The sequence below is a fragment of the Euleptes europaea genome, chromosome 11 (genome assembly GCF_029931775.1).
Source record: "Euleptes europaea isolate rEulEur1 chromosome 11, rEulEur1.hap1, whole genome shotgun sequence".
Classification (NCBI taxonomy): Eukaryota; Metazoa; Chordata; class Lepidosauria; order Squamata; family Sphaerodactylidae; genus Euleptes; species Euleptes europaea.
Genome location: NC_079322.1, coordinates 24,556,650 through 24,580,763, shown reverse-complemented (window position 1 = coordinate 24,580,763; position 24,114 = coordinate 24,556,650). Strand labels below are relative to the sequence as shown.

General features: G+C 42.6%; 1 protein-coding gene across 2 annotated transcripts in view; it reads left to right on the top strand.

Annotated features, from left to right (window-relative positions):
* GOLGA4 (golgin A4) overlaps positions 1-24,114 on the top strand; it is a 59,335-nt gene that overhangs the window by 22,413 nt on the left and 12,808 nt on the right. For both annotated transcript variants that reach the window (XM_056857643.1, XM_056857642.1), the window contains exons 11-17: positions 3,976-4,154; positions 5,202-5,333; positions 7,178-7,333; positions 9,280-13,544; positions 15,198-15,319; positions 15,798-15,928; positions 20,316-20,429. In XM_056857643.1, the coding sequence (XP_056713621.1) occupies positions 3,976-4,154; positions 5,202-5,333; positions 7,178-7,333; positions 9,280-13,544; positions 15,198-15,319; positions 15,798-15,928; positions 20,316-20,429 (5,099 nt within the window). The remainder of the gene's footprint in view (positions 1-3,975; positions 4,155-5,201; positions 5,334-7,177; positions 7,334-9,279; positions 13,545-15,197; positions 15,320-15,797; positions 15,929-20,315; positions 20,430-24,114) is intronic.

Below are 24,114 nucleotides of genomic sequence, written 5' to 3'. Positions count from 1 at the left end.
TAGAAGAACTAGATTCTGCATTTGTCACAAAGGCCTTCCTTCCTTCCTTCCTTCCTTCCTTCCTTCCTTCCTTCCTTCCTTCCTTCCTTCCTTCCTTCCTTCCTTCCTTCCTTCCTTCCTTCCTTCCTTCCTTCCTTCCTTCCTTCCTTCCTTCCTTCCTTCCTTCCTTCCTTCCTTCCTTCCTTCCTTCCTTCCTTCCTTCCTTCCTTCCTTCCTTCCTTCCTTCCTTCCTTCCATTTTGGGGGGGGGCATCAAGTTGCAGCCAGCTTATGGTGAGCCTGTAGGGTTTTTAAGGCAAAAAATGCTCAGAGGTGGTTTGCCTTTGTCTGCCTCTGTGTAGCGACCCTGGTATTCCATGGTGGTCTCCCAGCCAGTTACTAATCAGGGCTGACCCTGCGTAGCTTCCAAGATCTGATGAGATCGGGCTAGCCTGGATATCCAGGTCAGGGCCTCAAAAGACTACGCGAATATGTTCCAGTTTGTTAAAATTTGGCAAGATATGGAATTTTCCAGCTTTCACCACTAGATGGTGACAAATGGCAAACACTTCTTAATGTGGAATGAGCTTTTAAAAGAAAGATTGTGCCATAGTAGCTCTCTTGTGTCGTCCCCCCCCCCCAAAGTCTCTTTGCAAGCTTTTTGAATCAAACAAATTTTTCATCAGGTCAGATCAATAGCAAGGAACTCGCCTATGGGAGGCATTTCAATTTTTTTAAAATTATGTGTTTAAAATGGAAATGAGATCTTTTTCTATATATACTTCTAACAGAGAGAAGTTGCTACTGGTTGAGACTTCACAGAATTATGTTATGTGTCTCATATCTATACAGGCCATTCTTGTATCTAGCTCTCTTCATCTTCTTGGCATAATGTCAGATTTTGGATGGCAAAATTCTGCCACAGAATACCTTTCATTGGAATAACCCACATCTCCCTGTTAGGCAAAAATAGGCTGAATCAATCTGAGTTGTTCTGTTTTTCAGTGACAGGTGACAAGATACCAGCTTTTCATTCATAATTATTTCTTCTGTTACTCATATCACCTACGCCTGCTGTGCTGAGCATGCTCAGAAGCTTGCAGATTAACTTGGAGATTTCCCAGGAAGACATACCATTCTTCTGTATGCTATGGCTAGACCATCGGAAAAAATAAAATGTTAACACGAGAGTAAACTAGTATGCTTTCCCTTTATTTTTGATCACCAACTTTTAAAAAATAAACCACGACAGGCACAAATAGACAAGGTGGTAAATTTGTTTCTATAATGGGGTTGGCAACGTCCAGGTGCTAGCTGGAGATCTCCTGCTATTACAACTGATCTCCAGCTGATAGAGATCAGTTCACCTGGAGAAAATGGCCACTTTGGCAATTGGACTCTATGGCATTGAAGTCCCTCCCCTCTCTAAACCCCACCCTCCTCAGGCTCTGTCCCAAATACCTCCCGCCGGTGTCAAAGAGGGACCTGGCAACCCTATTCTCTACTGTACCACCTCAAGCGAAGGGTGAGACCTAACTTGATCGAGGGTGAGATCTAACTTGCTTCTCCATAAGATAGATTCTCTGTACATAGAAGCTGCCATATTCATGAGAGAGATTCTAGAGTAGTCTTTTCTATATGCAGGAATTCAGTCATGTGAGTCCTTATCTGCAGCCCAAAATATTATAAACTAGAAACAGGTTTACTACTTCAGTTGCTGTCTGTACAAACAGACATTGAATCGTTACCTTAGAAAACATTGCCATTTGTGCTAAGATGTTGAAGGCTGGTATTTTGGGTAGTATGTTCAGTTACTAGATTAGTACCATAGGGTACTTGGGGGGGGAATCCCTGCAGTGGATGTCATAGAATGTTTTTAGTATCTCTTTTTTAGACATAGCCATGCTAGGGAAAAGAAGAACTATCTCTGTTTCAGGATTGATTTTATAACTCTAGAATATTCACAAGAACAACTGAGTAAGGAAAAGGTAAATTTGGATACCTGCTGGTGTAATTGGATGAGAATCCTCATTCATTTGCTGCTGGCATTTGCTTCTTGCTTTAGAATGAGTTTCCTTAGATAGAAACGTTCTGCGTTTTTGCTTATCTGTTAGACTGCCTGAGATGCATAAAATTTTACTTCTAGAGAACAGAATGTGTTTCCGTGAAGTGCTGCATCCTTGTGCTTTTATTCTCCTTCTCTGACCATTTATCCTGCATGCGTGGGCTTTCCTCCTGGTGTTGTGTGCTTTCCTCCTGGTGTTGTGTGCCTGTAAATATGGTAGCGCAGTTGCATGGTGCTGAGTTACTGCATTTGAGTAGTCAAACCTAGTAGAGACTGGAAATGTTTCCGGGGACTCTTGTCTGTGGGCATAAATGTGTATTTCCTTTTCATCCACTCTGCAACCCAGAATGATGATAACGCCCCTTTTGAGTATTATTGTGTTCCACCATCTGAAGACAGATATTAAGGTGACGCGGGACTTGAATTTATTACAGCTTGAGCTTTTGGCTTTGGCCTCAAGGACATAACTAGATGTTGCATTTGAACACAGAGCTTCTATCCAATAAAGAATTCCCGAGAGCTCTCTTATCCCACCCCCTTGTGCTTGTCACATCACATTATGTGTCCCATTCACCCTGGAACAGCAACTGATAATTTGGAGTAGAAAAGAGTAGGACTTCAGTAGCACCTTAAAGACAAACAAAAATTTCTGGCAGGGTATCTGAAGAAGTGAGCTGTGGCTCACGAAAGCTCATACCCTACCAGAAATTTTGTTTGTCTTTAAGGTACTACTGGATTCCTACTCTTTTCTAGTGCTAGTGACAGACTAACATGGCTACCCTTCGTAATGATTTGGAGTGGGACCGGTGACTAACCATAGATAATACTTCTTTAAATGGAGAAAATGTATCTGATTTGGTGTTAACATTGGCAGCCCTGTCATTTAAGCATTAAGGTTATATGGCAGTTTCTGAATTTGTTCCATAAAATCAATTTACATTTGTCTATTGAAGTACTTTGTGTGGAATCAATAGGTTTAATACCACCACTCCACTTAGATCAGTGTAGAGCCGTCCTCTGATCGCAGAGAACGTTTCCACTGCATAAGGCTCCTTGTGACTGACACAACCGCTTGGATCCAGTAGGGGATTTCTGCAAGAAGAGGGATTTCTGCCTGTGAGTGCAACTTTCCCCCTCCTGCTGCAGCCCAAAGTATACCCCCACAATGCTACTCTTGGCCATCTCCCTCATTTGCCTCTTAGGGCCAAATCTTATGTGGCAGTTATTTAACATAAATAGATTTTTTCAGGTCATTTTTTTTAAATTCTGAAGTTATTCCCAGTAGTTTTTTCTGGCAATTTACTTTAAGTGGTGACTTTCAGCTGGAGATGAATGGAAGAGTCCCAGCGTAAAGATTTTCCTATCCATATCCCCCCCCCCCACCTAAAAAAAATTCTTCACCGAGACCTGGCTCTTAATAAAATTCTCCAATTATGTTCTTCTTCATTTTGTTGAATACATGGTAGTTACTCTCCTGCAGGTACCTGTTTGATATTTTTGAAAGCTGAGCTATGCTAAAGCAGATACATTGTGATAGAGTTAAATGCTGTTCCGAATTCTTATGGGATAAAGCTGCTCTTAGGGTTACATAGGCCTGACATTCCAATCATTCTTTGCTTTTATTGACTCCTGAGAATTGTTAACCAAACATTAGTTTGAGTAAAAACGAATTGCTGGTGAATTACCTCCAACTCTCTGCATTCTTGTCCTTAAGCAGCACAATTGAGAATTTTTTTAAAAAAATTACTCTCTAAACAGGAAGGATCACTTAGTTGCTTGATTATTGAGTTTATTGTGGGAACATGAGGGCAAACTCAACATCTTCCAGGGTGACTTCACAACTTGCCCTTTGTAGGTAATTTAGCAAGAACAGGATCTGCACATTGAAGAAATTGTATAAATATAAAATCTTCTGTTTCTCCTCTTCTGCAGCATTCGAAGAGCTAGAGAAGGCTCTAAGTGCAGCCCAAAGGACTGAAGAAGCACGCAAGAAGTTACAAGCAGAAATGGATGACAAGATCAAGGCAGTTGAAAAAGCAAGCGAGGAGGAGCGTGTGAGCCTTCAACAGGAGCTAACAAAGGTGAAGCAGCAGGTGGTTAACATAATGAAGGTAAATGCTAAGGCTGAATTGCAGTATAAATGATAATTTGGTGTGTCGTTTAGAAGCTGGCATTATTAACGCTGTAGCAGAGCTCAATCTCCCATTGCCAGTGAGAGGACAAAGTCGTGTACTCCAACCTTTTCATAATAACTTGCAGCCCATTCCTGAGCTTTCAGCGTGCGGGGATGGCGGGGAGGAGGTGCCACTGCGGCGCCTCCTAAGCCTTTGCATGGCTGCCGAAAGCTCAAAAAAAGTCTTTTACAGGCGTTTTTCTTTTTAAATGGGGCTTTTCACCCCATTGAGAACAGCAAGGCTGCACCTGCTGAAAAGCATGTGCAGCCCCACTCTTCTCCCTGCTGGCATACCCAGGGTGAAATGGGACAGGAGAGCCCTGGCCCCTGGAAACCCCCCCCCCCCGGGATGCCGAAACGCCCCCTGAAATGCCAGTTTGGGCATTTACGCCGGTGGGACGCCTGCAGAAGACCCCGCCAGCGACCCGGAGGTGGTGCTGCTGTGGCAGGACCAGAAGACTGGTGTCCGGGCCTCCCCGCTGACATTGGAGCCACTTACTGCAGCGTAAGTAGCCCGGATACCGGTATGGGGGCCCCCAACGCTGGCACAGCCCCTTCCTGGACTCCTGAGGACTCCAGTCTAGAGTCTGGAGTAGTGTATTCACAATGCTTGCTCTCTTGCAGAACTAAGGAGCAGTCGGAATTGTTTGAATCTCTGTGGGGGGAAATTAAAAGGAATTGAACTCATAAGGCAATTTACTGAGGCTGCAATGCTATGTGCTTTGGAGAATGCCTTGTGGAACTTACAGTAAAATTGTAATCATGCTTATTCAGAAGCAAGTGCTTACTTTGAATTTACTGGGAAGACTTTAATATTTCTGTCTTGACTGGGACTCTTCTTTTTATGTGCATTAAGGAAAGTTTTTCTGTGTGCAGAACAGCAATCCAAAGGTTTTTGTTTTAGTCACAATTGCTTCCTTCTTAATTCTCTAAGTAATAACACTCTGTTTCTTGGGATTCTGAAATTTCTGACTTTAAATGGCAGAAATCTTCAGAAGAACGAGTTGCTGAACTGGAGAAGCTGCATAAAAATGAATTGGCTAAGAAAGAACAGATACTAAATAATAAATTACGGGCTCAAGAACAGGCATTCCAGGAGCAAATCAAGACAGCTCTTGTAAGTATCTCTAAAAGGTGACTCCTACATTACAAAATTGACATTAGTCCTGTCTAAATGCTTTCACTGTGGTGACCAGTGTAAAGAAGAGAAGCATGTATATAAAATGCACTTGGACTTATATCAGGGAATCTATATAGGCTCTGTGGTAAGCATCATGTAAATGTGTCTGCTGTATAAAATGGTAATTGGTGTTAACTCTTGGCACAGTTTGGAGATTTCAGCATCTGTATTTTGCCATTAGAACCCACCTATTCCCCTGCAGTAGGATTTAGGTTTAGGTTTAAAACAAGTACTAGAATTTAAAAAAAACACACAGCAAGGCATATCTATATCTGCCAAGATATGAAAAGAGCGGATATTTCAGCTGATAAAAATGTCTTTTTTTTTAGGTCTAGTAAGAAACTCAGTTTAACCAAAAACCTGAATTTTAGTGTGGGGAAATGGGTGGGCTTCAGTCCCTAGTTTTAAAAAACGTGCCGATTGCATTTTCAACTTTAGAATGCAGTGAACAGTCTCTTTATCTGCAGTCCTGTTTATGTTGGGTGTCTGTTACCACTACGTATGTCTAATTCTCTTTTGATTTAGCCCGCTTTCGTGTAATTTAGAGTAAAGATGCTTTCATCCCCATGAATGCATAAGGTTGTACTAAGGGAAGCCTGCGGATTTATGACAGGGCAGCCCTCCCTCCCCACCAAGCTCCTGTTAATACACTCTCCGTATGCATATAGGCAAGCAAATGGTCAACAAGTTAACCTCCAAATGCACATTCATTTGTTATGCTTGTAAAAGATCCTGTGTTAAATTAGGTTGAACCATTGAAAAAGTTACAGCCCGTTCCTGAGCCAGAGGGCCGAATGGGCTTAGGAGGCAACCAGCCCCCTATACCGGTGTCTGTGCCACTTGTGCTGGCCCTCCAGGACTGCCGCAGCAGCGTGGCCCTTGGACGCTGGCTCGGCCTCCTGCTGGCCTCCCGCTGGTGCAAGTGCTTGTGCTGGTGTCCTGGGAGGCATTTCCGGGGTGTTTTTGGGGGGCGGGACTGCCAGTAGGCAGCCTCCTAACCCCTTTCAACCCAGGAACACCCCCTTCAGAAACAGTGGTGCTGCGTTATGTTTTTGTTGGTGCAGCATCGCTGTTTTCAATGAGGCTATTTCCCCCATTTTTGTCATTTTTATTGTTTTAAAGGTTTTTCTCCCCCTGCAGTGTCCACGAATCCTCTTTGGCGGCGCCGCAGCAGGGCCTCAGCCACGCCATCCCTGGCCGCTGCAAGGCTCAGGAAGGAGCTGTAAATCTTAAAATAATTTATGGTTAGGTAAAGGTAGTCCCTTGTGCAAGCACCAGGACATTATTGACCCATGGGGTGACGTCCCATCCCGACGTTTACTAGGCAGACTATGTTTGCAGGGTGGTTTGCCATTGCCTTCCCCAGTCGTCTACACTTCACCCCCAGCAAGCTGGGTATTCATTTTACTGACCCTGGAAGGATGGAAGGCTGAGTCAACCTTGAGCCGGCTTCCTAAAACCGACTTCCGTTGGGATCGAACTCCGGTCGTGAGCAGAGCTTTTGACTTCAGTACTGCAGCTTACCACTCCACGCCATGGGGCTTTGTCAATTTATGGTTACATGCTTATTTTCAAAGTTATGAGACTATTGATGGCTTTTCAGTATTTGTCTCAGAGACAATTAATCATGTGCTTTATTGTAAAAAACGTAGATAGGAACAAGAATAAGAAGTACTGATAGCTCTGTTTAACTTTCTTGTTGGTAGTGCAAAAGGTTCTGTAATATAAAAGTATAAATTACTGCATGGGTCTTAAAAAAAAACCCAAAATTCTTTCCACAGGAAAAGTGCCAGAGTGAACATTTACAATCCTTGCATGAAAAAGAACAACAGGAATCATTAGCCTTAGAAGAATTAGAATTGCAGAAAAAAGCAATTCAACTTGAATGTGCCAAAAACGTTGAAAATATGCAACACGAAGTGGCGACCTTCAAAACGGTGAGTAAAGTAATTGGAAGTTTTTAAGGCTCTTCTCAGCTGTATTAAAATACAAATGAATTCGTAATGCTTATGAGAGTATGCCTGTATCAAATAATTCAGTTGAAAGGAATTTGGAGAAGGGCAAGCTGCTCAGAAGACTCAAAGGGCATGGTGTGGTAGCTTTTCGGATCCAAGCCCATATGAGAGAGATACAGGAGAGTCTCTTGAGGCAGAAAGCAGACAGGAAGTATGTCACTTGCAGTACAATCCTATGCAGAGTTACTCCAGTTTTAGGATTGCATTGCCAGTGTTTTCTGAGTAGTGTCCTACATGGTGGGACTAAATAGATACGTTGTGGAGTAGCAGGAGAGTGATGTGACCTGTCATTCTTTATGCTGCATTTTCTCCTAGTCCTGTTCTTCCTTTGCCTTCATGAGCTAGGAGACAAAATGCCATCTGAGGCTTAGAGACAGGATGCATGTCAGACAGGTGAGTCACCTGATCTGAGATGATCCTTCAGGACTTCCACAGTATGCTTTTATTTCATGTAGAGAGGGATGCTTATCCGATTGAGAGAGTCTTGGAGGCACCACTGCCCAGGTCAAAAGCAATGTATCATGTTACTTGCAGTCTTGCGTCACAGTGAGTAACAATCTGCCAGGGAGGTATTCTGTGCTCACGCAGGTCAGGGTGATCATCGTTTAACTTGGGATGGACGGAGGCCAGATGCTGCCTTGGGATCCCCACTTAGATATCATTGTCCCTGGATAAGGGCAAGAATACGCTTTTCTGAACAAATCCTACGCTTCTGATTGTTTCCCTCTTAGGTACAGAGTTTGTTTTCCATCTGTGTGATGGACTTTGAGAGTTCCTGCTATTATTACTCTTCGGAAAATTGTAGTTATTCATTTCACTTTAACCAAAACTATTTATGGCAATTCTGGAAAGCCGCAATAGGTTGAAAATCTTTGCTGCTATACTGCTATCAAATACGTTTTAAGTTGCCAAGCAGGACAGAGATGAGAAACAGTTGAGACCAAGACTTGAAAATAAAGAGGGGGGCACTGAAAAATTAGAAGGGGGGGAGAGAGAAATGAAGGCAGATCATGAAAGGAAGAGAGCAAAATGAAGGAGGCGAAAAGAGTGGAGAAGAGGAAGAGAAATTTTAAAAAGAAGAAAGTTTGGCAATGACTGTACCAGCCATGAGCTGTGCTGTCTTGCCTTGCTCCAGTGCTGGCTCGGTTGATGGGTTTAGCACAAATTGGTAGGCAAGAGTTTGCTTAAGTCTCATAGTAAACTTTACAGAAAGGCACAGCTGGCAGATAATCAGAGCTACCTCTCATTAGTGTGCTCTGCCTTCCCTGTGCCCCTAGTGGCTGCAGGGCAGAACTGCATGCAAAGTAAAATAAATTGAGATGCTTTTGATGCATGCAGCATGACGCTGGCTTCAGGGACTCTCCATCTGACTTGGACCCCAGGAATTTTGTCCCCAGAAGCAAGCCCACACAACAGATTAGCTTCAGATTAAATTATCTGTTGTACCAATTTTCCCTTCCTGCTGCAGACCCCTCTCATTTAATTCCCCAGGGTCCTCCATCTCCCAGGAGCATAATTTCATGTCGATCAGTCAGTTGCAATGGGAGGGGGAGTCAGGAAAGTTCCATTCTGCTGATAGAATTTTATTCTGGATGCAACCTTTCATTCACATGTTTATTGAGGGGCAATGCAGCCAAACCTAGACTTTGAATCCTATTGATTTAAGTTAAAGAGAGCAGAGCATATGCTTAACTCATTCATTGAAGTCAGCAGGACTTAAAAAGTGCTTGATTTTGGCTGGATGGTGCCCAAATATTTAAAACTATATCTCATAGAATTAATGTACATCTCCTGTGTCTGTTAATCGTAAATTTTAATTCACGAAAATTATATTCATGCCATGTTTAAACTAGCATTTTTTAAAACAGAGAATTCTTGAGCTGGAAAGTTCTCGCGCAAAAGATTCACCAAATGACAAAAGCCAGCTGGAGGAAATGGCTGCTCAGATAGAATCAGAAAAAAATAAGCACAATAGGGAAATGACTGCCATGGTTGAAAAGCATAGAGAAGAGCTAGAGCATGTGAAGCAGCAGCAAGAGCAACTTTGGACAGGAAAGCTTGATACATTAACTCGGCAGAAACAATCAGAAATGGAGGAGCTGAAAAAGCAATATGAAGAAGTGGCTAAAATTTTGAAAGAGAAAGAGGCTGTATTTCATGCCCACATAGAAGACATGAATGAGAAGACTTTAGAAAAACTTGATGTGAAACAGACGGAGCTGGAAGCGCTGTCTTCTGAGTTGTCAGAAGCACTAAAAATTCGTCAGACTCTTGAAAGAGACCTGTCGGCATTAAAAGATGACACAGATAAAGCACAGCAAGAGTTTGAGGACAAGCTGGCGCAACAAAGGAATCGTCATCAGAAACAAATTGAAAGTATCTTCAAAGACCATGAAGGAGCTGAAGAAACTTTCAAAGAAGAAATCACTCGACTCGTGCTACTTTTGGAAGCGAAAGAGAAACTCCAGCTGGAGTTGGAAATGCAAGTGAAGGAACTGAAGGAATCTGTAGAAAAGGCTGGAACTGAACATAATCGATTGTCGGCAGAACTTGATGCTCTTTGCCTATCCACCTCTGAAAGTGCTAGGGAACAGACAGGCACTTATGAACAGCAGTTAATGGCCCTGCAGCAAAAGCTGGCAGATATGAATACTGAAAAATCTCATCTTGAAGAACAGGTGGCAAAAATGGAATCTCAAATGAATGAAGGCAAGGCTGATTTAGACTCTCGGATATCTCAGGTAGATAATTTGAAATGTGAGCTAGAAGAGCAAAAGAGAGAAAATACACAGAAAGTCACTTCTCTGACAGAACACTACGAATCCCAGTTAAGGGAGCTGAGAGAGAAGGTTGATCAGGCAAAGACTTGTTTTACAAATAAGGAAAATGAGCTTGAACAAACGAAGGGGCTCCTGAATCAACAAATTAACAAACTTGAGCAGCACCTATCAGCCAAAGAGGAGGAAATTAGCGCTTTAAAAGGTGAATATGAAAACAAATTAAAACATCAAGAGACCCAAGCGGAGAAAGTTAAGGAGAAAGCAAAGGAGATGCATGAGAAATTTAAGAAAAAGCTTTCAGAGCAGGAAGCGAAACTGAAAAAGGAGGTTGAAAACAAACAGTTGGAGCTCAGTCAGAAAGAAAAGCAATTCAATTCAAAAATCCTGGAAATGGCTCATGCCAGCTCAGCTGGAATCAATGATGCTGTGTCAAAACTGGAGATGAATCAGAAGGAGCAACTAGAAACTCTGGCGGAAACTCACAGACGAGAGCTGGAAGAAATCATGCAATCCTGGGAAAAGAAGCTGAGTCAGCAGGCTGAGGAGCTTCAGGAAAAACATGAATTGGAGCTTCAGGAAAAAGAGCAGGAAGTGGGAGACCTGAAACAGAAACTGGCTACTTTCAGTGCTGAGAGAGAAGGGTTTAGTGCAGAGATCATCCGGTTAAAGGATGAGCAGGCAAGGAAGGACGAATCTCTTAATGAACTGCAAGAAAAGCTGCAGGAGACATTAGCTGAAGTGGCTGCCTTGACTCAAAAGGAAAATGATCTCAAAACACAGCTTGGAAAACGCATGGATGACCTTAGTCTGACTTTGAAAGAGAAGGAAACGCTTCAGGAACAGCTAATTGAAATGAAGGCAATGGGAGAAAAAGAGAAGGATAAAGTCAGTGAATTGACAGATAGGTTGAAAGCTTCTGAAGAGCGACTTCAGGGCTTGGAGTCCTCTCATTGTAAAGAGTGTGAGGATTATGAGAAAAAAATTGAGGATACCAATTTTGAGCTTCAGGAGAAAAAAGCTGCATTTGAGAATCTTGTAAAGGATATCTCCACACAATTAGAGGATTACCAGCACACAGCTGAAGCTTTACTGCAAACAAAAGCCAATGAACTGATTGAAAAGTTCAGTGAGAAAATGTCTTCAGTCATTTCTAAAGTTGCACATTGTCACCATCAGGCAACAAAACTGAAAGAAGCAATTTTAGTCAAAGCCTGTAAAGTCTCTGAACTAGAAGCTCAGCTTAAGCAAGTAACGGAGAGCTGCGAGACTTTAAGCCACTCTTTGCAGGAGTCAAAAGAGCACTTGGAAGAAAAGAAAAGCCTGGTGAGATCCTTGACAGTGGATATTGAAAGGGTTGTAGCGGAGAAAGAGCAGTTGCAAAAAGAAGGAGGACATCAGCAGCAAGCAGCGACCGAGAAGGAAACTTGTATCACACAGCTAAAGAAAGAATTATCAGAGAATATTAATGCCGTCACCTCTATGAGGGAGGAAATCGAGGTGAAGAAGTTGGAGAACGCTGAGCTGAATAAACTTGTCACTGAGTTGAACCTCAAACTGGAGAACAGCCTGAGTGAAAAAGAGGCTGCCGTGGCACTGTTAAACAAACAACACAAAGAGAACCGACTGCAGCTATTGAACGAGGTGCAAGAATTGTCTTCCAGGGTCGATACGCTAAGTCAAGAAAAAGCAGCGGCGCTCGAACAGGTAGACCACTGGATGAACAAGATGTCGGAGTGGAAGAAGAAAGCCCAGTCAAGATTTACGCAGAACCATAGTACCATTAAGGAGTTGCATAACAAGCTGGAGTTAAGTAATAACCAAGCTAGTGAAAAAGAGGAGGAGCTGAACAGAATGAAAGAAGAGTTAGATAAACAAACCAAGAATTTAGAACATCTGAAGGGTTTAATGGATCAAAAGCAAATGAGAAGAGAGAAGCAAGAATCTGATTTGGTTGCTGAACTAAAAATCCAGACAGCAAGAATTGCCGAGCTTGAGGAACATATTGCTCGGAAAACAGCTGAAAACGATTCATTAATGGAGGAACTCAAAAGGCAAAATGAGCAGAATGACATTAAGCAGCAAGATTTGGCACATCAACTTCAACGGGCTCAAGCGGCCATTGAGGAAAAGGAAAACAGCCTTAAAGAGATGGGACAGAAAATGCTAGATCTTGAAAAGAAAGTGGAGGCCGCAGAAGTTGACCTTGAGGCAAAATCAAGAGAATTTGAACAAACAAATAGTGCACTCATGAAAAGCAAAGCAGAAGAATTAAAGGCTTTAGAAGAGAGTCTTTTTTCAGAAACAAATGCAAAGACAGCCGAGCTGAAAAAAAAGGCTGAACAAAGAATTGCTTCTATTAAGAAACAGTTGACATCTCAAATGGAAGAAAGGGAGCAGATGTATAGACAAGAAATTGAAAAACAGTTAGTAGATTTAGAGCAAAAACTGCAGGAAAAAGAAAACAAAATTAAATCTTTAGAAGAAAGAATTAAATCAACTGACCATTCCTCTGAGTTAGAAAAAGAGATGATACAGAAGGTAGAAACCATAACAGTTTCCACAGAGCAAGAGAAAATGCATGCGCTGGAGAACATGCAACAGATGTATGAATTAAAAATAAATTTTCTACAAAATGATTTATTGGAAAAAGAGAAACTTCTGCAGACATACAATGGGGAGCAAAAGACAGATAATACCCCAAAGCTAGAAGCTCAAAAAGAGCTCGAGGAACTCCATAAAAAGAACCAAGATGACCATACCAAAATTGAAAAACTCCAGCAAGAACTTGAGGAACAAATTAAGAAACATGATTCATTACTTAAACAGCATACCAAGGACAGCAGCGACTTAGCACGTATCCAAGGAGAACTAAAACCCAAAGAACAAAAGCAGCAAGAGATGGAGAACGTGATCGAAGACTTGCAAAAAAAGCTGCAAGAAACAGAAGAAGAGAGGCAGTCTTTGCAACAAAAGATGAGCAGCTTCGGTGAGGATTTAGCAAGAGAGAGAGACCTACACGAGGCAGAGTTAGGAAAGGTGACTTCACAATATGAAGAGAAATTGCAGGGACTGCAGCAGCAGGTAGATGAAAAAAGTGGCCTTATGAAAGCTTTGGAAGCAAGCACGGAAGAAAAGGCCCAGACGGACCTTGAGCTTCAGAAACTGCTCGACGATTTGAAGAGCCAGCAGAAGGATTTGCAAGCTAAACTGGAAGAGGCTGAACGGGAGAAAAAGAAGCTCAGCAAAGAGGTGAATAAGCTGCAGAAGGACATGCGGGCTTTGCGAAAAGAGCATCAGCAAGAGCTGGAGATAATTAAAAAAGAATCATTAGAAGAACTGGAGCAGAAACTAAAGTAAGTTTGGGGTTGTTGAGGCCCATTAATCATTTTAAATGATGGTTAGCCGCTTGTATAAATAGTAAAACTGTAAAGGTAGTCCCCTGTGCAAGCACTGGGTCATTCCTGACCCATGCGATGACATCACATCCCAAAGTTTACTAGGCAGACTATGTTTAGGGGTGGTTTGCCATTGCCTTCCCCAGTTGTCTATACTTTACCCCCAGCAAGCTGGGCACTCATTTTACCATCCTTGGAAGGATGAAAGGTTGAGTCAACCTTGACCCGGCCACCTGAAACCGACTTCCGTCGGGATTGAATTTAGGTTGTGAGCAGAGCTTTTGACTGCAGTACTGACGTTTATCACTCTGCGCCACAGGGCTCAATAGTAAAACTGTACTGTGTTATAAAACAGAAACTCTTAACATGTGGCATTGAAGAAGGAAAAGCAAAATGATAATTACAGGAAGGTAGGAATTTACAATTCATAGTCAAAATCAGCAGAAGAATTCTTGACATTCATAGTAAAACATCATGGAAAGTTGGTCATCCTGTAGTTGTGGTCCTAAATTTATACAAGTTTGGAGAGTACAGGCTGTAACGTTTGAGAATTATATGAGTTGCTTATAGACATCACAAACAAGTGTGCCTGTTTGAGAATGAGCCCAAGGTTTCAGGTTTCCATGCTGTCTCCCCGCTTCTTCCCTTGAAGGTAGCGTTGCAGTGTGAAACCAAGATGTGTTCAAACAACCACAACTTGTTATGACATAGGGTTGCCAACTTCCAGACACTAGCTGGAGATCTCCTGCTATTACAACTGATCTCCAGGTGATAGAGATCAGTTTCCCTGGAGAAAATGGCTCCTTTGGCATTGAAGTCCCTCCCTTCCTCAAAACCTGCCCTCTTCAGGCTCCATCCCAAGAACCTCCCGCTGGTGGCAAAGAGGGTCCTGGCAACCCTATTGTGAGACCCAAATAAAACACTTTGTCAAGAAGTTTCAGTGAACTGAAGATTTCCTGGTTTCAGCATTGGAGGGCAGAGAGAGTAGGAAGAATGCATAAACCTGAAGACGTTGGGTCTTTTATTTAGAATGCAGCCACTGTATTCTGGTGAACTCACTTATGTAATGGTTCACATTTGATAACTGTAGCTGTCAGTTAGTAATAATTCTTTAGATGCTGAATGTCAAAGAAAAGGCTGAACTCGGATATTTGTGTGCATAGATTATGCCTTTTCATGGTGATAAAAATCTAGGAAGTTTGGGGGCTTGGCTTCATTTTTATAGATGTTATATGTAAATAGTGTTGTTAAATTACTCATTTGGCTGTAAGCAAGTAAATTGGGTCTCTACAAACTGTTTTGCACTTGAATCAAATCCTCTGTACACCCTTTTCTGTACAAAAGTTAAGGGACTTCCACAAGATCAGGTAATCCACAGTTCATTTTCCCTAAAATTCTGTTCAGAAACATGTTTTTTCTTCTTTATAAATAACAAATAAATATAATGAAAACATATTAAGGAAGCCTACCTTTTTAACCATAATCTCGTATAAGTGTTTTTCCCCCAACTATTTGTGCAGACGTTTTAGTCTTTCTGTAGGCAATCGGTGTTGTTTGGACTTTCCTTAATTTGTCTCAGCAAATCTTGACCTTGTTTTGTTGTGGTTATAGGTATGAACAGGAAGATGCTGAATTGAAGCACAACTCCACATTAAAGCAGTTAATGAGGGAGTTCAATACCCAGCTGGCACAAAAAGAAAAGGAATTAGTAACAGCAGTACGAGAAGCCATCAGTGAGTTTGGAATAATAGTTGACTCCTCTATAGATTTGGAATGGATTGCTCTCTTTTAATTCCAGATTTCAGATTTTTTTTTTAATTCAGAGGGCGCTGTATCGGCAAATGGAGCACTGCTGAAGTTGTGCTAACAGGCAGTGTAGGAACTAACAAGGCTTGAATAATTTTCTCCCACACAGTCACTATTTTCCTAGAACTGCTTTGTGAAGTTTGAAAAATCATCTTCTTTGATAACATGCGGCAAAGAACATGCCATGAAGCATTCTGATCATTTTTGTCATTTTGCAGTCTGATTAGATGCTAATATGAATTATTATTTTCAATTATTTCTTCCCTTGACAGTTTCACCATGGTTTTTGTTTTGTTTTTCTTACCTTTTTGAGTCTGTCCAGAATTTTTTGCTGATGATTAATGAAAATAAAAAATAGCAATGGAGTCATATGGCATATTAATTGTGCTTGACCATTTTAAACAGGTAAAGCCCAAGAAGTTGAAGGTGAATTGATAGAAAGCCATCATACAGAGATAACTCAACTATATACAAAGATGGTAGAAAAAGATGATGATTTACAAAGAACGGTGAAAAAGTATGAGGAAATCCTTCAGGTATGTGTTAAGTTTTCTTAATTACTCCAGTTAGAAGCAGCTCAAATTGTTTTTTTTCCTATATTATTTTCTATAATGCAATCTATGTGTCTTGGTAAAAATAAATAAATATATTATGGGATAAATCTTTGCAGTAAACAATCAGATTAAGGAATACTTGCTGGTAATTTGGGGTGCAAATTTTAATCTGTTTACTGTATATACTCGCGTATGAGCCGAGTTTTTCAGCCCAAAAAAAGTGCTGAAAAAGCCCAACTCGGCTTAAACGTGGGTCAATACGGGAGGGGGAGGGGGGAGGGGGGAACTTGCCGCCGCCGCCGCCGCCAACCTGCCCACGCGCCTTCTCTGCAGGCCAGGAGCGGCCCAAGACTACAACAAAAATGTGCAATTTAACACTTGACAGCAGGTCCTCATTTTTGGCTCATCTGCTAACCTAAGAGTCCAGTAGCACCTTAAAGACTAACAAAATTTCTGGCAGGGTATCTGAAGAACTGAACTGTGACTCACCAAAGCTCATATCCTGCCAGAAATTTTGTCAGTCTTTAAGGTGCTGCTGGACTCTTGCTCTTTTCTACTGCTACAGACCGACTAACACGGCTACCCATCATGATCTGTATGCTAACCTAAATTAAACTGTAACTCGCTCTCTATCTTAACAATCCATTTTAGTTAAAATTTGCAGGATCAAAAGTAATATAAATTAGTGGTTGCACAAGCTTGCAAGGCCTTTAATTTGATGGACCAGCATTCAGTTGGCAGCTAAGGAGAGGCAAAAACAAAGTCTTATAAAACTGCTTGTCCCTGCAGTTGGGTGTCTTTGTTCACTTACTGGTCACAAGTGGATTGTTTAAATGTTATTAACATTTTAAAACTCTTTTTCTCAAAATGGGATCAAAGTAGGCTACAATGATAATAAAAATCCATTACAATATGTAAGTGATTAGGTGGCAGTGTCAAAAGGCCTCCTGAATAATTCTGCTTTGTACAACTTTAGAATCTCAGCAAAGTGGAAGCCTTCCTAAACTTCAGAAAGGCTATTCCTAAGCCTCCCTGAAGTTTAGGAAGGCTTCCAGGTGCTGGTGTTAGGAGCGGAGCTGTCTCAAAGGCTGGATACTGTGAGAAGTGGTCTTGCGAATAGTTAGGCCATGAAGGGCTTTAAAGGTAACAAGCAGCACCTTGAACTGAACTCACAAACAAACTAGCAACTAGTGCAAAGATCTCATAATAGGTATAATAGATGCCAAGCAGCTTGTCCCAACCAATAAGCGGGCTGCTGCGTTTTGCACCACTTGAAGTTTTTGAGTTTCCTTCAAAGGGCAGCTCCAAGTGAAGTATAGTCTTAGGGTTACTGTAGCAAGCATCAGCGTGGCCAGATTCACTAGGTCCAAGAAGGGGGCCAGCCTCTGAACTAGAGGTATCTGATAAAAGACTCTTTTTGCTACCCTCTCAACCCGTGTCTCCAGTAAAAGATCCAGGAACTAAAACCACCTCCGGTCTTTTAAATGAGTCCAACAAGCTTACACCATCAAGGCTGGGCAGGGCATCCCCCTCCAAGGCTCAAGCTTTTCCAGTCAGTATCACCTCCACCCTTGTCTGTATTATGCTTTAGCTGGTTCTCCCTTGGACACTTGACCACAGCAGACAGGCACTGGCCCAGGACAGGCATGGCCTGAAGCTGTGAATGATCTCAACTGTGTATGAAGCACTCTGCAGAATAAGTTCCAAGGTGCTGATTTGGAATCCTTTACCACAACCTTTTAACTACAGTCAAATTGGAGAAAGTTAAACCACTCCAGCACTCTCCTCCTCACCTTCACAGCAATTCCCAAGCATTTCAGTAGAATATCTGTTCCATAAGTAAGAAAGTAGGGCAGAGTCAATTTCCTGGCATGTGGATACCTGTAGGAAGTATAGCTCTGAGTTTACAGTAAACATGATAGTGTATTGCCTAGAGGCTCTGACTGATTGACACACACATGTTCCTTGGTATCATTTTCCATCCATATCTGATCCCTTGCTAATCTTACCTGGTGGTTTTTCCCCCATCTCTTGAGTTGCACTACAAATGGCACTCTTGCCTGTAAGCTATTTTTACCTGCTCTGGTTTTCAGTATAGTTCCCTGTCTGTATATAGAAGCTGTTAAAGCATTAGTTGCTATTACTTGCCCAGGGTTTCTGCTAAACGTCCCCTATTTGGCATCTGTGTAGCATACATACCATGTCAGGTTGAGTTCTGCTATCCAATATTGCAGCTCCATCAGGAGGACAGTGGTTTCTAGTTTGTTTTTAGTTTGCAAAGTATTGATCTCTTTTTTTCTGTTCTCCTGCTACTCTGTGACGCTCTAGGAATTCAACATGTGTACACCTGCTTTCCTTGCTGAAAGATTAATCTCATTATTGAATACATTGTAAGCCATTGTCTGGAGCCAGGTGGGGTACTCCACTCCAGCCCTGATCATACTGCAATCCAGCAAACCCACAGGGACTATCGAAAGGCTCACCTGCAGCCTTAAAGCCCAGCGCTGGGCTGCTGGCAAAGGCCCTGATCCTCCGGGGGACCCTAGTGGGACTCCTTCCCAACCCAGAATGGTGGTATAAATTATGGAACTCCCTGCCCCAGGATGTGGTGATGGCTGCCAACTTGGAAGGCTTTAGGAGGGGAGTGGACATGTTCATGGAGGAGATGGCTATTCATGGCTACTAGAAAAAATGGACACTAGTCATGATGCATACCTATTCTCTCCAGGATCAGAGGAGCATGCCTATTATATTAGGTGCTGTGGAACACAGGCAGGACAATGCTGCTGCAGTTGTCTTGTTTGTGGGCTTCCTAGAGGCACCTGATTGGCCACTGTGTGAAGAGACTGCTGAACTTGATGGACCTTGGTCTGATCCAGCATGGCCTTTCTTATGTTCTTATGAGGAAGAAAAGCCCATGGAACTATCTAGTCCAGTAGGAGCGGGATTTGTGGCATCCCCTTCATGACCAAGCCAATTAATCTGCAGCCAACCTTCCCTCAGGGCAATTAGCATCCACTTCAGCACAGCCACCAGATAATGTATAGAAGTGGGTAAAACTGATTGCAAATTGCAGCTTCGTTATATTTGCCAGAATAATTGTGCAGTGCTCTGAGAGGAAGTTTCTGTTTTCCATGTCCAAACTGCGTACTATCTAGTGATTTAGAAACCATTTTGCTTATGGGGATTGTAGTGCAGCTTGTACTGCTGCGCTGGTTCAATCCATTCTATTAAATCTATAGCCATAGTAAGATGTTTTTCATAATGTATATTGGTATTGGCTTAAAAATGTGGTTAATTTGTCCATCGTGTTCCAGTACAAGCCAGCTTTTGATGTAGTAGCCAAGGATATGTATTTTCAGGTAGGGGACCTTGAGACCTCTAGTATGTTTCCTTACATAGAATCTAATTTGATTAGAAATTTCCATTTTGTACTACTTAAAGTGAATGCATCATTTCTGGAACAGGCAATAATAATGGCATTCGGATGAAAGACACACCGTTTGCATTCTCAATAACTCTGCTATGCCCCCAGGTCTTAGTTGCTACTGATTCTGCTTATGAAACCTTCATATTTGCAACATTGCAATCTGCCCTCTGTATGACATGCTTTTTCTCTTGTTTCAAGAATCTTGGCTTATGCTGCATCCTCATTCCATAGTTTCGTCCAAGGGCATTCTGTCAGAATAACAAAATGTTTTGCTTCAGAATAACTGTTGCACTGTATATCCTTGTGATATATACAAGCAGTTAGTTTTGGTGGTATCTAACCATATGGGAAACTTGGGACTCTGTGTGTGTTTGTGTGTGTGCATGCAAAAAGATGTTTGTTTTCCGGGGGGGGGGGGGAGATTTTGCAAAGATGGTACAAACCAAAAGATATACAAGTGTTGGCTATCATTAATTGTCCTTGTATAACAGATGTCCATAAAGCAGTATGCAGACTCTTACTGCTACATTGAGTCTATGTGCGAACTACCTGCTCTGCACCTGCTGCAAGCATTTAACATCTCTATGCATTTATACACTCAGTTAAAGGTTGCATTCCCCCTTGACAGTTTCCACAATGTAACTTTTTTCACTGAAATAAAGTGTAGCAAGAACTGGCTCTTCAATTCTAGAATACTAATACCTTTTCAGAGAGTAGACAAGGTAGAATGACAGGATCTGGGTTTCATATTTGTATTCTGAGTGGTGGGTGGAAACTGTTGTTTTTTGGTGTGTGTATGTGTGTTTTTGCATGAATCGGCTTTCCACATGCAGCACAGCTCCCTTAGAATATCATTGGGCCTTTCGTAGTTAAAGCTGCTGGGAGATTGCACCCGGACTATGCCACATATAAATTAATGGACTGTTTTTTATTCTGAAGGCCCGAGAAGAAGAAATGACAGGCAAAGTAGATGAGCTGCAGAAACAGCTGGAGAAATTGCAAGAAGAATACAAACAAAGATTGTCAGATGAAGAGAATTGGAATAGTGGAGAAGTAAGTTGGCAAACCTACTTTTATACCTGTCCTAAAGAGGTTTTCTTAGTATTTTATTGTGGCTCAATTTGAAATAAGTTCGAATTCATATCAAGATTTTGTCTTCTCATATCTGAGTTAATTTTAATCCTGTCCCATGGGTGCAAAGTAGGGTAGCATCAGGAACTGAACTGCTTGTAATTCTGTTGGTTTGATATCAGCAAATAAATCAAGTAATGATAAAATATTCTTCTGGTGGTATTATGCGTAGGCCAGCTCTATACATTTACAATATTCACTTGATTACTGGAGTAACATGCATTTGTCATCCTGGTCAGATCCTTCACTTTTGTTGCACTAGAAGTGCAGTAAAAAGAAGAGAGAGTTCATCATGTGCTTCCTTTTCCGCATGTGTTAATGTAAATGTGCCAAACTGCCCTATGTATACTTCACCGATGTATTTTAATCATATGCTGTGAGCTGGGGGCTTGCAAGTCCCAAATGGCTCCAAATGGCCTGGCCAGATGTAAACACAGCTGGGTCAGAAATGGTGGTGGTGGGGCGACTCCACCAGCGGATGGGCAGGACCCACCCTGGTGGCCTGTCAACTCCAAAGAGAAGGATGGACCAATCAGAGGGGAGGACAGAAAGAACCCAGGGGCTGATGTGAGACCTCAGAGGGAGGAGAAGGACAAGCTAACCCCAGAAGTCCAGGAGAGGCTGCTGGCAGAAGAGTCGAATAGCATTGCGGCATTGTATCTTCCTCCATTATGTAGTTCTGAATGCCTTGTGTGAAAAAGTACTTCACTGGTACTTTGGCTACTGTTTTGAAATACTGTGTGTCAAACTGCCCTTCGCCCTAAATTGTAAATGGGTTTTGTCTTCACAAGTGTTGTACCGGTTAGCGCATGTTCTTGTGTCAGTTTAACCCGAAGCAATTTCTTTTAGCATAAAAAAATTAAATCCCTGCGATAACTAAAATAGACTTTAAATTTGCAATCCTTCTGCATCCGTTTATGTCTCGTTAGTTAAATAGGATGAAAGTGAATGTAACTGGAGCATAGGGTTTCAGCTTAAAAGTGGCATCTTCTCTTGACCCTCATTCAGCCCACCCACCCTTCCTTTTCATAGAACATGTAGAGATAGTAAGAAAAAGTCTTACACCTTCCAACATAAACAAGATGGAAACCAGTGATTTAATAATAATTTATTATTAGGTCTATGACCACAGTCTTGGACCAAGGGAGGAAGAAAGGAAGGGAGGGGAAGACGAGGGAGGATGGGAAGCATAATACATAGTATAATACAATCTTAAGTTAACAATGCTAAAAATTAGGTGTCAGCCCAATAGGTAAAATTCCTAACTAAAATAAACTGGGGGTGGAGCAAACTGACTAAAAGTTGCCAGAGGTAGGCGTTGAGAGTTCTTTCTTCTTAAGAGCAGCCACTCTGGCCAAAAAGCGGGCAACATTCGATGTGGCTGCACCATTAGTTGAGTCGCTAAGCAAAAAAGGCAACACCCAGGCATGTAGAGGGAGGTTCAAGCTGGTGAGGATTGGAGCAATAAGAGCATCTCTATCTTGAGACCAGCGAGGACAGCGGAGCATCAGATGGTCCAACGTTTCAATTTCGCCCGTGTTACATGGGCAGAGACGGTCCGGAAAAGGTATATCTGCCCAACATGACCATGGATGGAAAGGCATTTAAACGAGCTAAAAGGAGAGCCCAACGATGTGAGAAGATTGAAACCGTAGAGTGGAACTCTGGAAGCTTCTCTGGTGGGGGGAGTCCCAAGACCAGACCGGAGCAAGTACGTCTGGCCCTCCCTACTGTACTGGCCCAATCTAACTCCTTCAATCTCTTCAAGAGATCTCTAAATGAGATGGAACCAGGTTGTCAGAGGGAGTAGAGATTGAGAGTCCCAGTACTTTTAGTTTTTCCGCTAACAGATTGAGCCAGGGGTTGGGGGCCGGGTCCTTAAGAGTAAGATGGAGGAAGCCCGCCTGGGACGGGAGATTGTCGTCCGGCAACTTAAACCTAAGCTTAATTGCTCTCCTCCACGCACGCGCCTCAAGCGAGGGTTTGGCCAATTCCATACGGAGGGCAGGCCCAGCAACACACCTTGGAGTTCCAGTAATTCTCCTGAGAAAATTGTTCAAAAGGCAGTCTAGCTTCTCATCCACGCCGGAAATCCAAATGTCTGCTCCATACAGAATCTGGGAAACCACCTTCATGTTAAAGACATCAATGGCAGACGGGATGTGCTTGGCCCCCTTGGTTCGAAAAAACCTCTCTACCATTACAGTGGTGGATCTTGCTGTCTTCTTCACATGATCCAGATGGGCAGACCAAGATAGGTTGTAACTGAAGACAATGCCCAAGTAGCGGTAGGTGGAAACCCATTCGAGTTGTCCGTTTTTGACCTTGAAAAACTGGGAGCTTCTTCTCTTGGTGGCAGAAAAGCAAAGCACCTTTGACTTGGCATAATTCACAGTGAGTGCTTCTTGATCACAATATTCCAAGAAGAGATTGATAGTGGACCTCAGCCCCACTTCTGATGTCGCCAACGAAACGGCATCGTCCTCATATAATAAAAGTGGTATGGGCTGACCGGCCAGATACGGGGGGTGTTGTGCTCCCTCTTTGATATGCGGCACCAAATCATTGATAAAGATGTTAAACAGAGAGGGAGCAAGCAGGCATCCCTGTCTTACCCACTTTTGAACTGGGAAAGAATCTGTCAGTGTACCACTGGGATCGACCTGCACTGAGGCAGTTGTTCTAGAGTAAAGGGCCATAATCAAAACCAGGAGTCTGTGGTCTTTGCTGGTGTTCATCAGTTTCTTCCAAAGTCTATGTCGGGAGATAGAAACAAATGCAGCCCTTAGGTCCATAAAGGCCGCATATAAACATCCCCTCGGGCGACTCAAATACTTAGAGGCCAACTGAAGGAGGGTCAGACAATGGTCTGTGGTAGAGGTACCTCGACGGAAACCACACTGTTCAGGGTGGAGATAGGCCTCTTCGTCAAGCCAATCCTGTAGCCTCTCCAAGAGGAGTGCAGAGTAGATCTTACACGGGATGGCAATAAGACTAATCGGCCTATAATTCCCAGGGTTGCTGGCATCACCGCTTTTGTGGATTGGCACGATTGTAGCTGTCCTCCAAATCTCCGGAATGATAGCTGTTTGGTTAATATCCAAGAAGAAGGGGGGCAAACGAGCAGCCCACCATTCAGGGTTTACTAGAAAAAGCTCCAAGGAAATCAGATCTGGACCCGCTGCTTTTCCTCGCTTCATTTGGTTAAGTTGCTCCAACATGGTCTTTGGAGAGACACGTGGCCAGTCTAGTGTTAAGGCCAGCAATTCCTTAGTTTCCTTCTCCTCCGCTGGGCACTCAGAGGACTGGTTCAGAGCTGAAAAATGTTCCATCCATCTCATTGGGGGGATAGCCATAGATAAATCAAATTGGCGAACCAGTCTAACAAGTTTCCAAAAGGCGCTCACATCTCCAGCCTTCACAATGGCCGCAAGCTTTTCCCAGTTCTGGGTGATCTCAATCTCCTTTTTTCTCTTAATTAGGTCTTTGTAAGCTTTTTTATGGCGGAAGAATTCCATCAGGTCTTCTCGCTTCCCCAGGCGCCTGTAGCACCGTAGTTCAGCTTGGATAGATCTCTTGGCCAAATGACAATCAGCATCGTACCAAA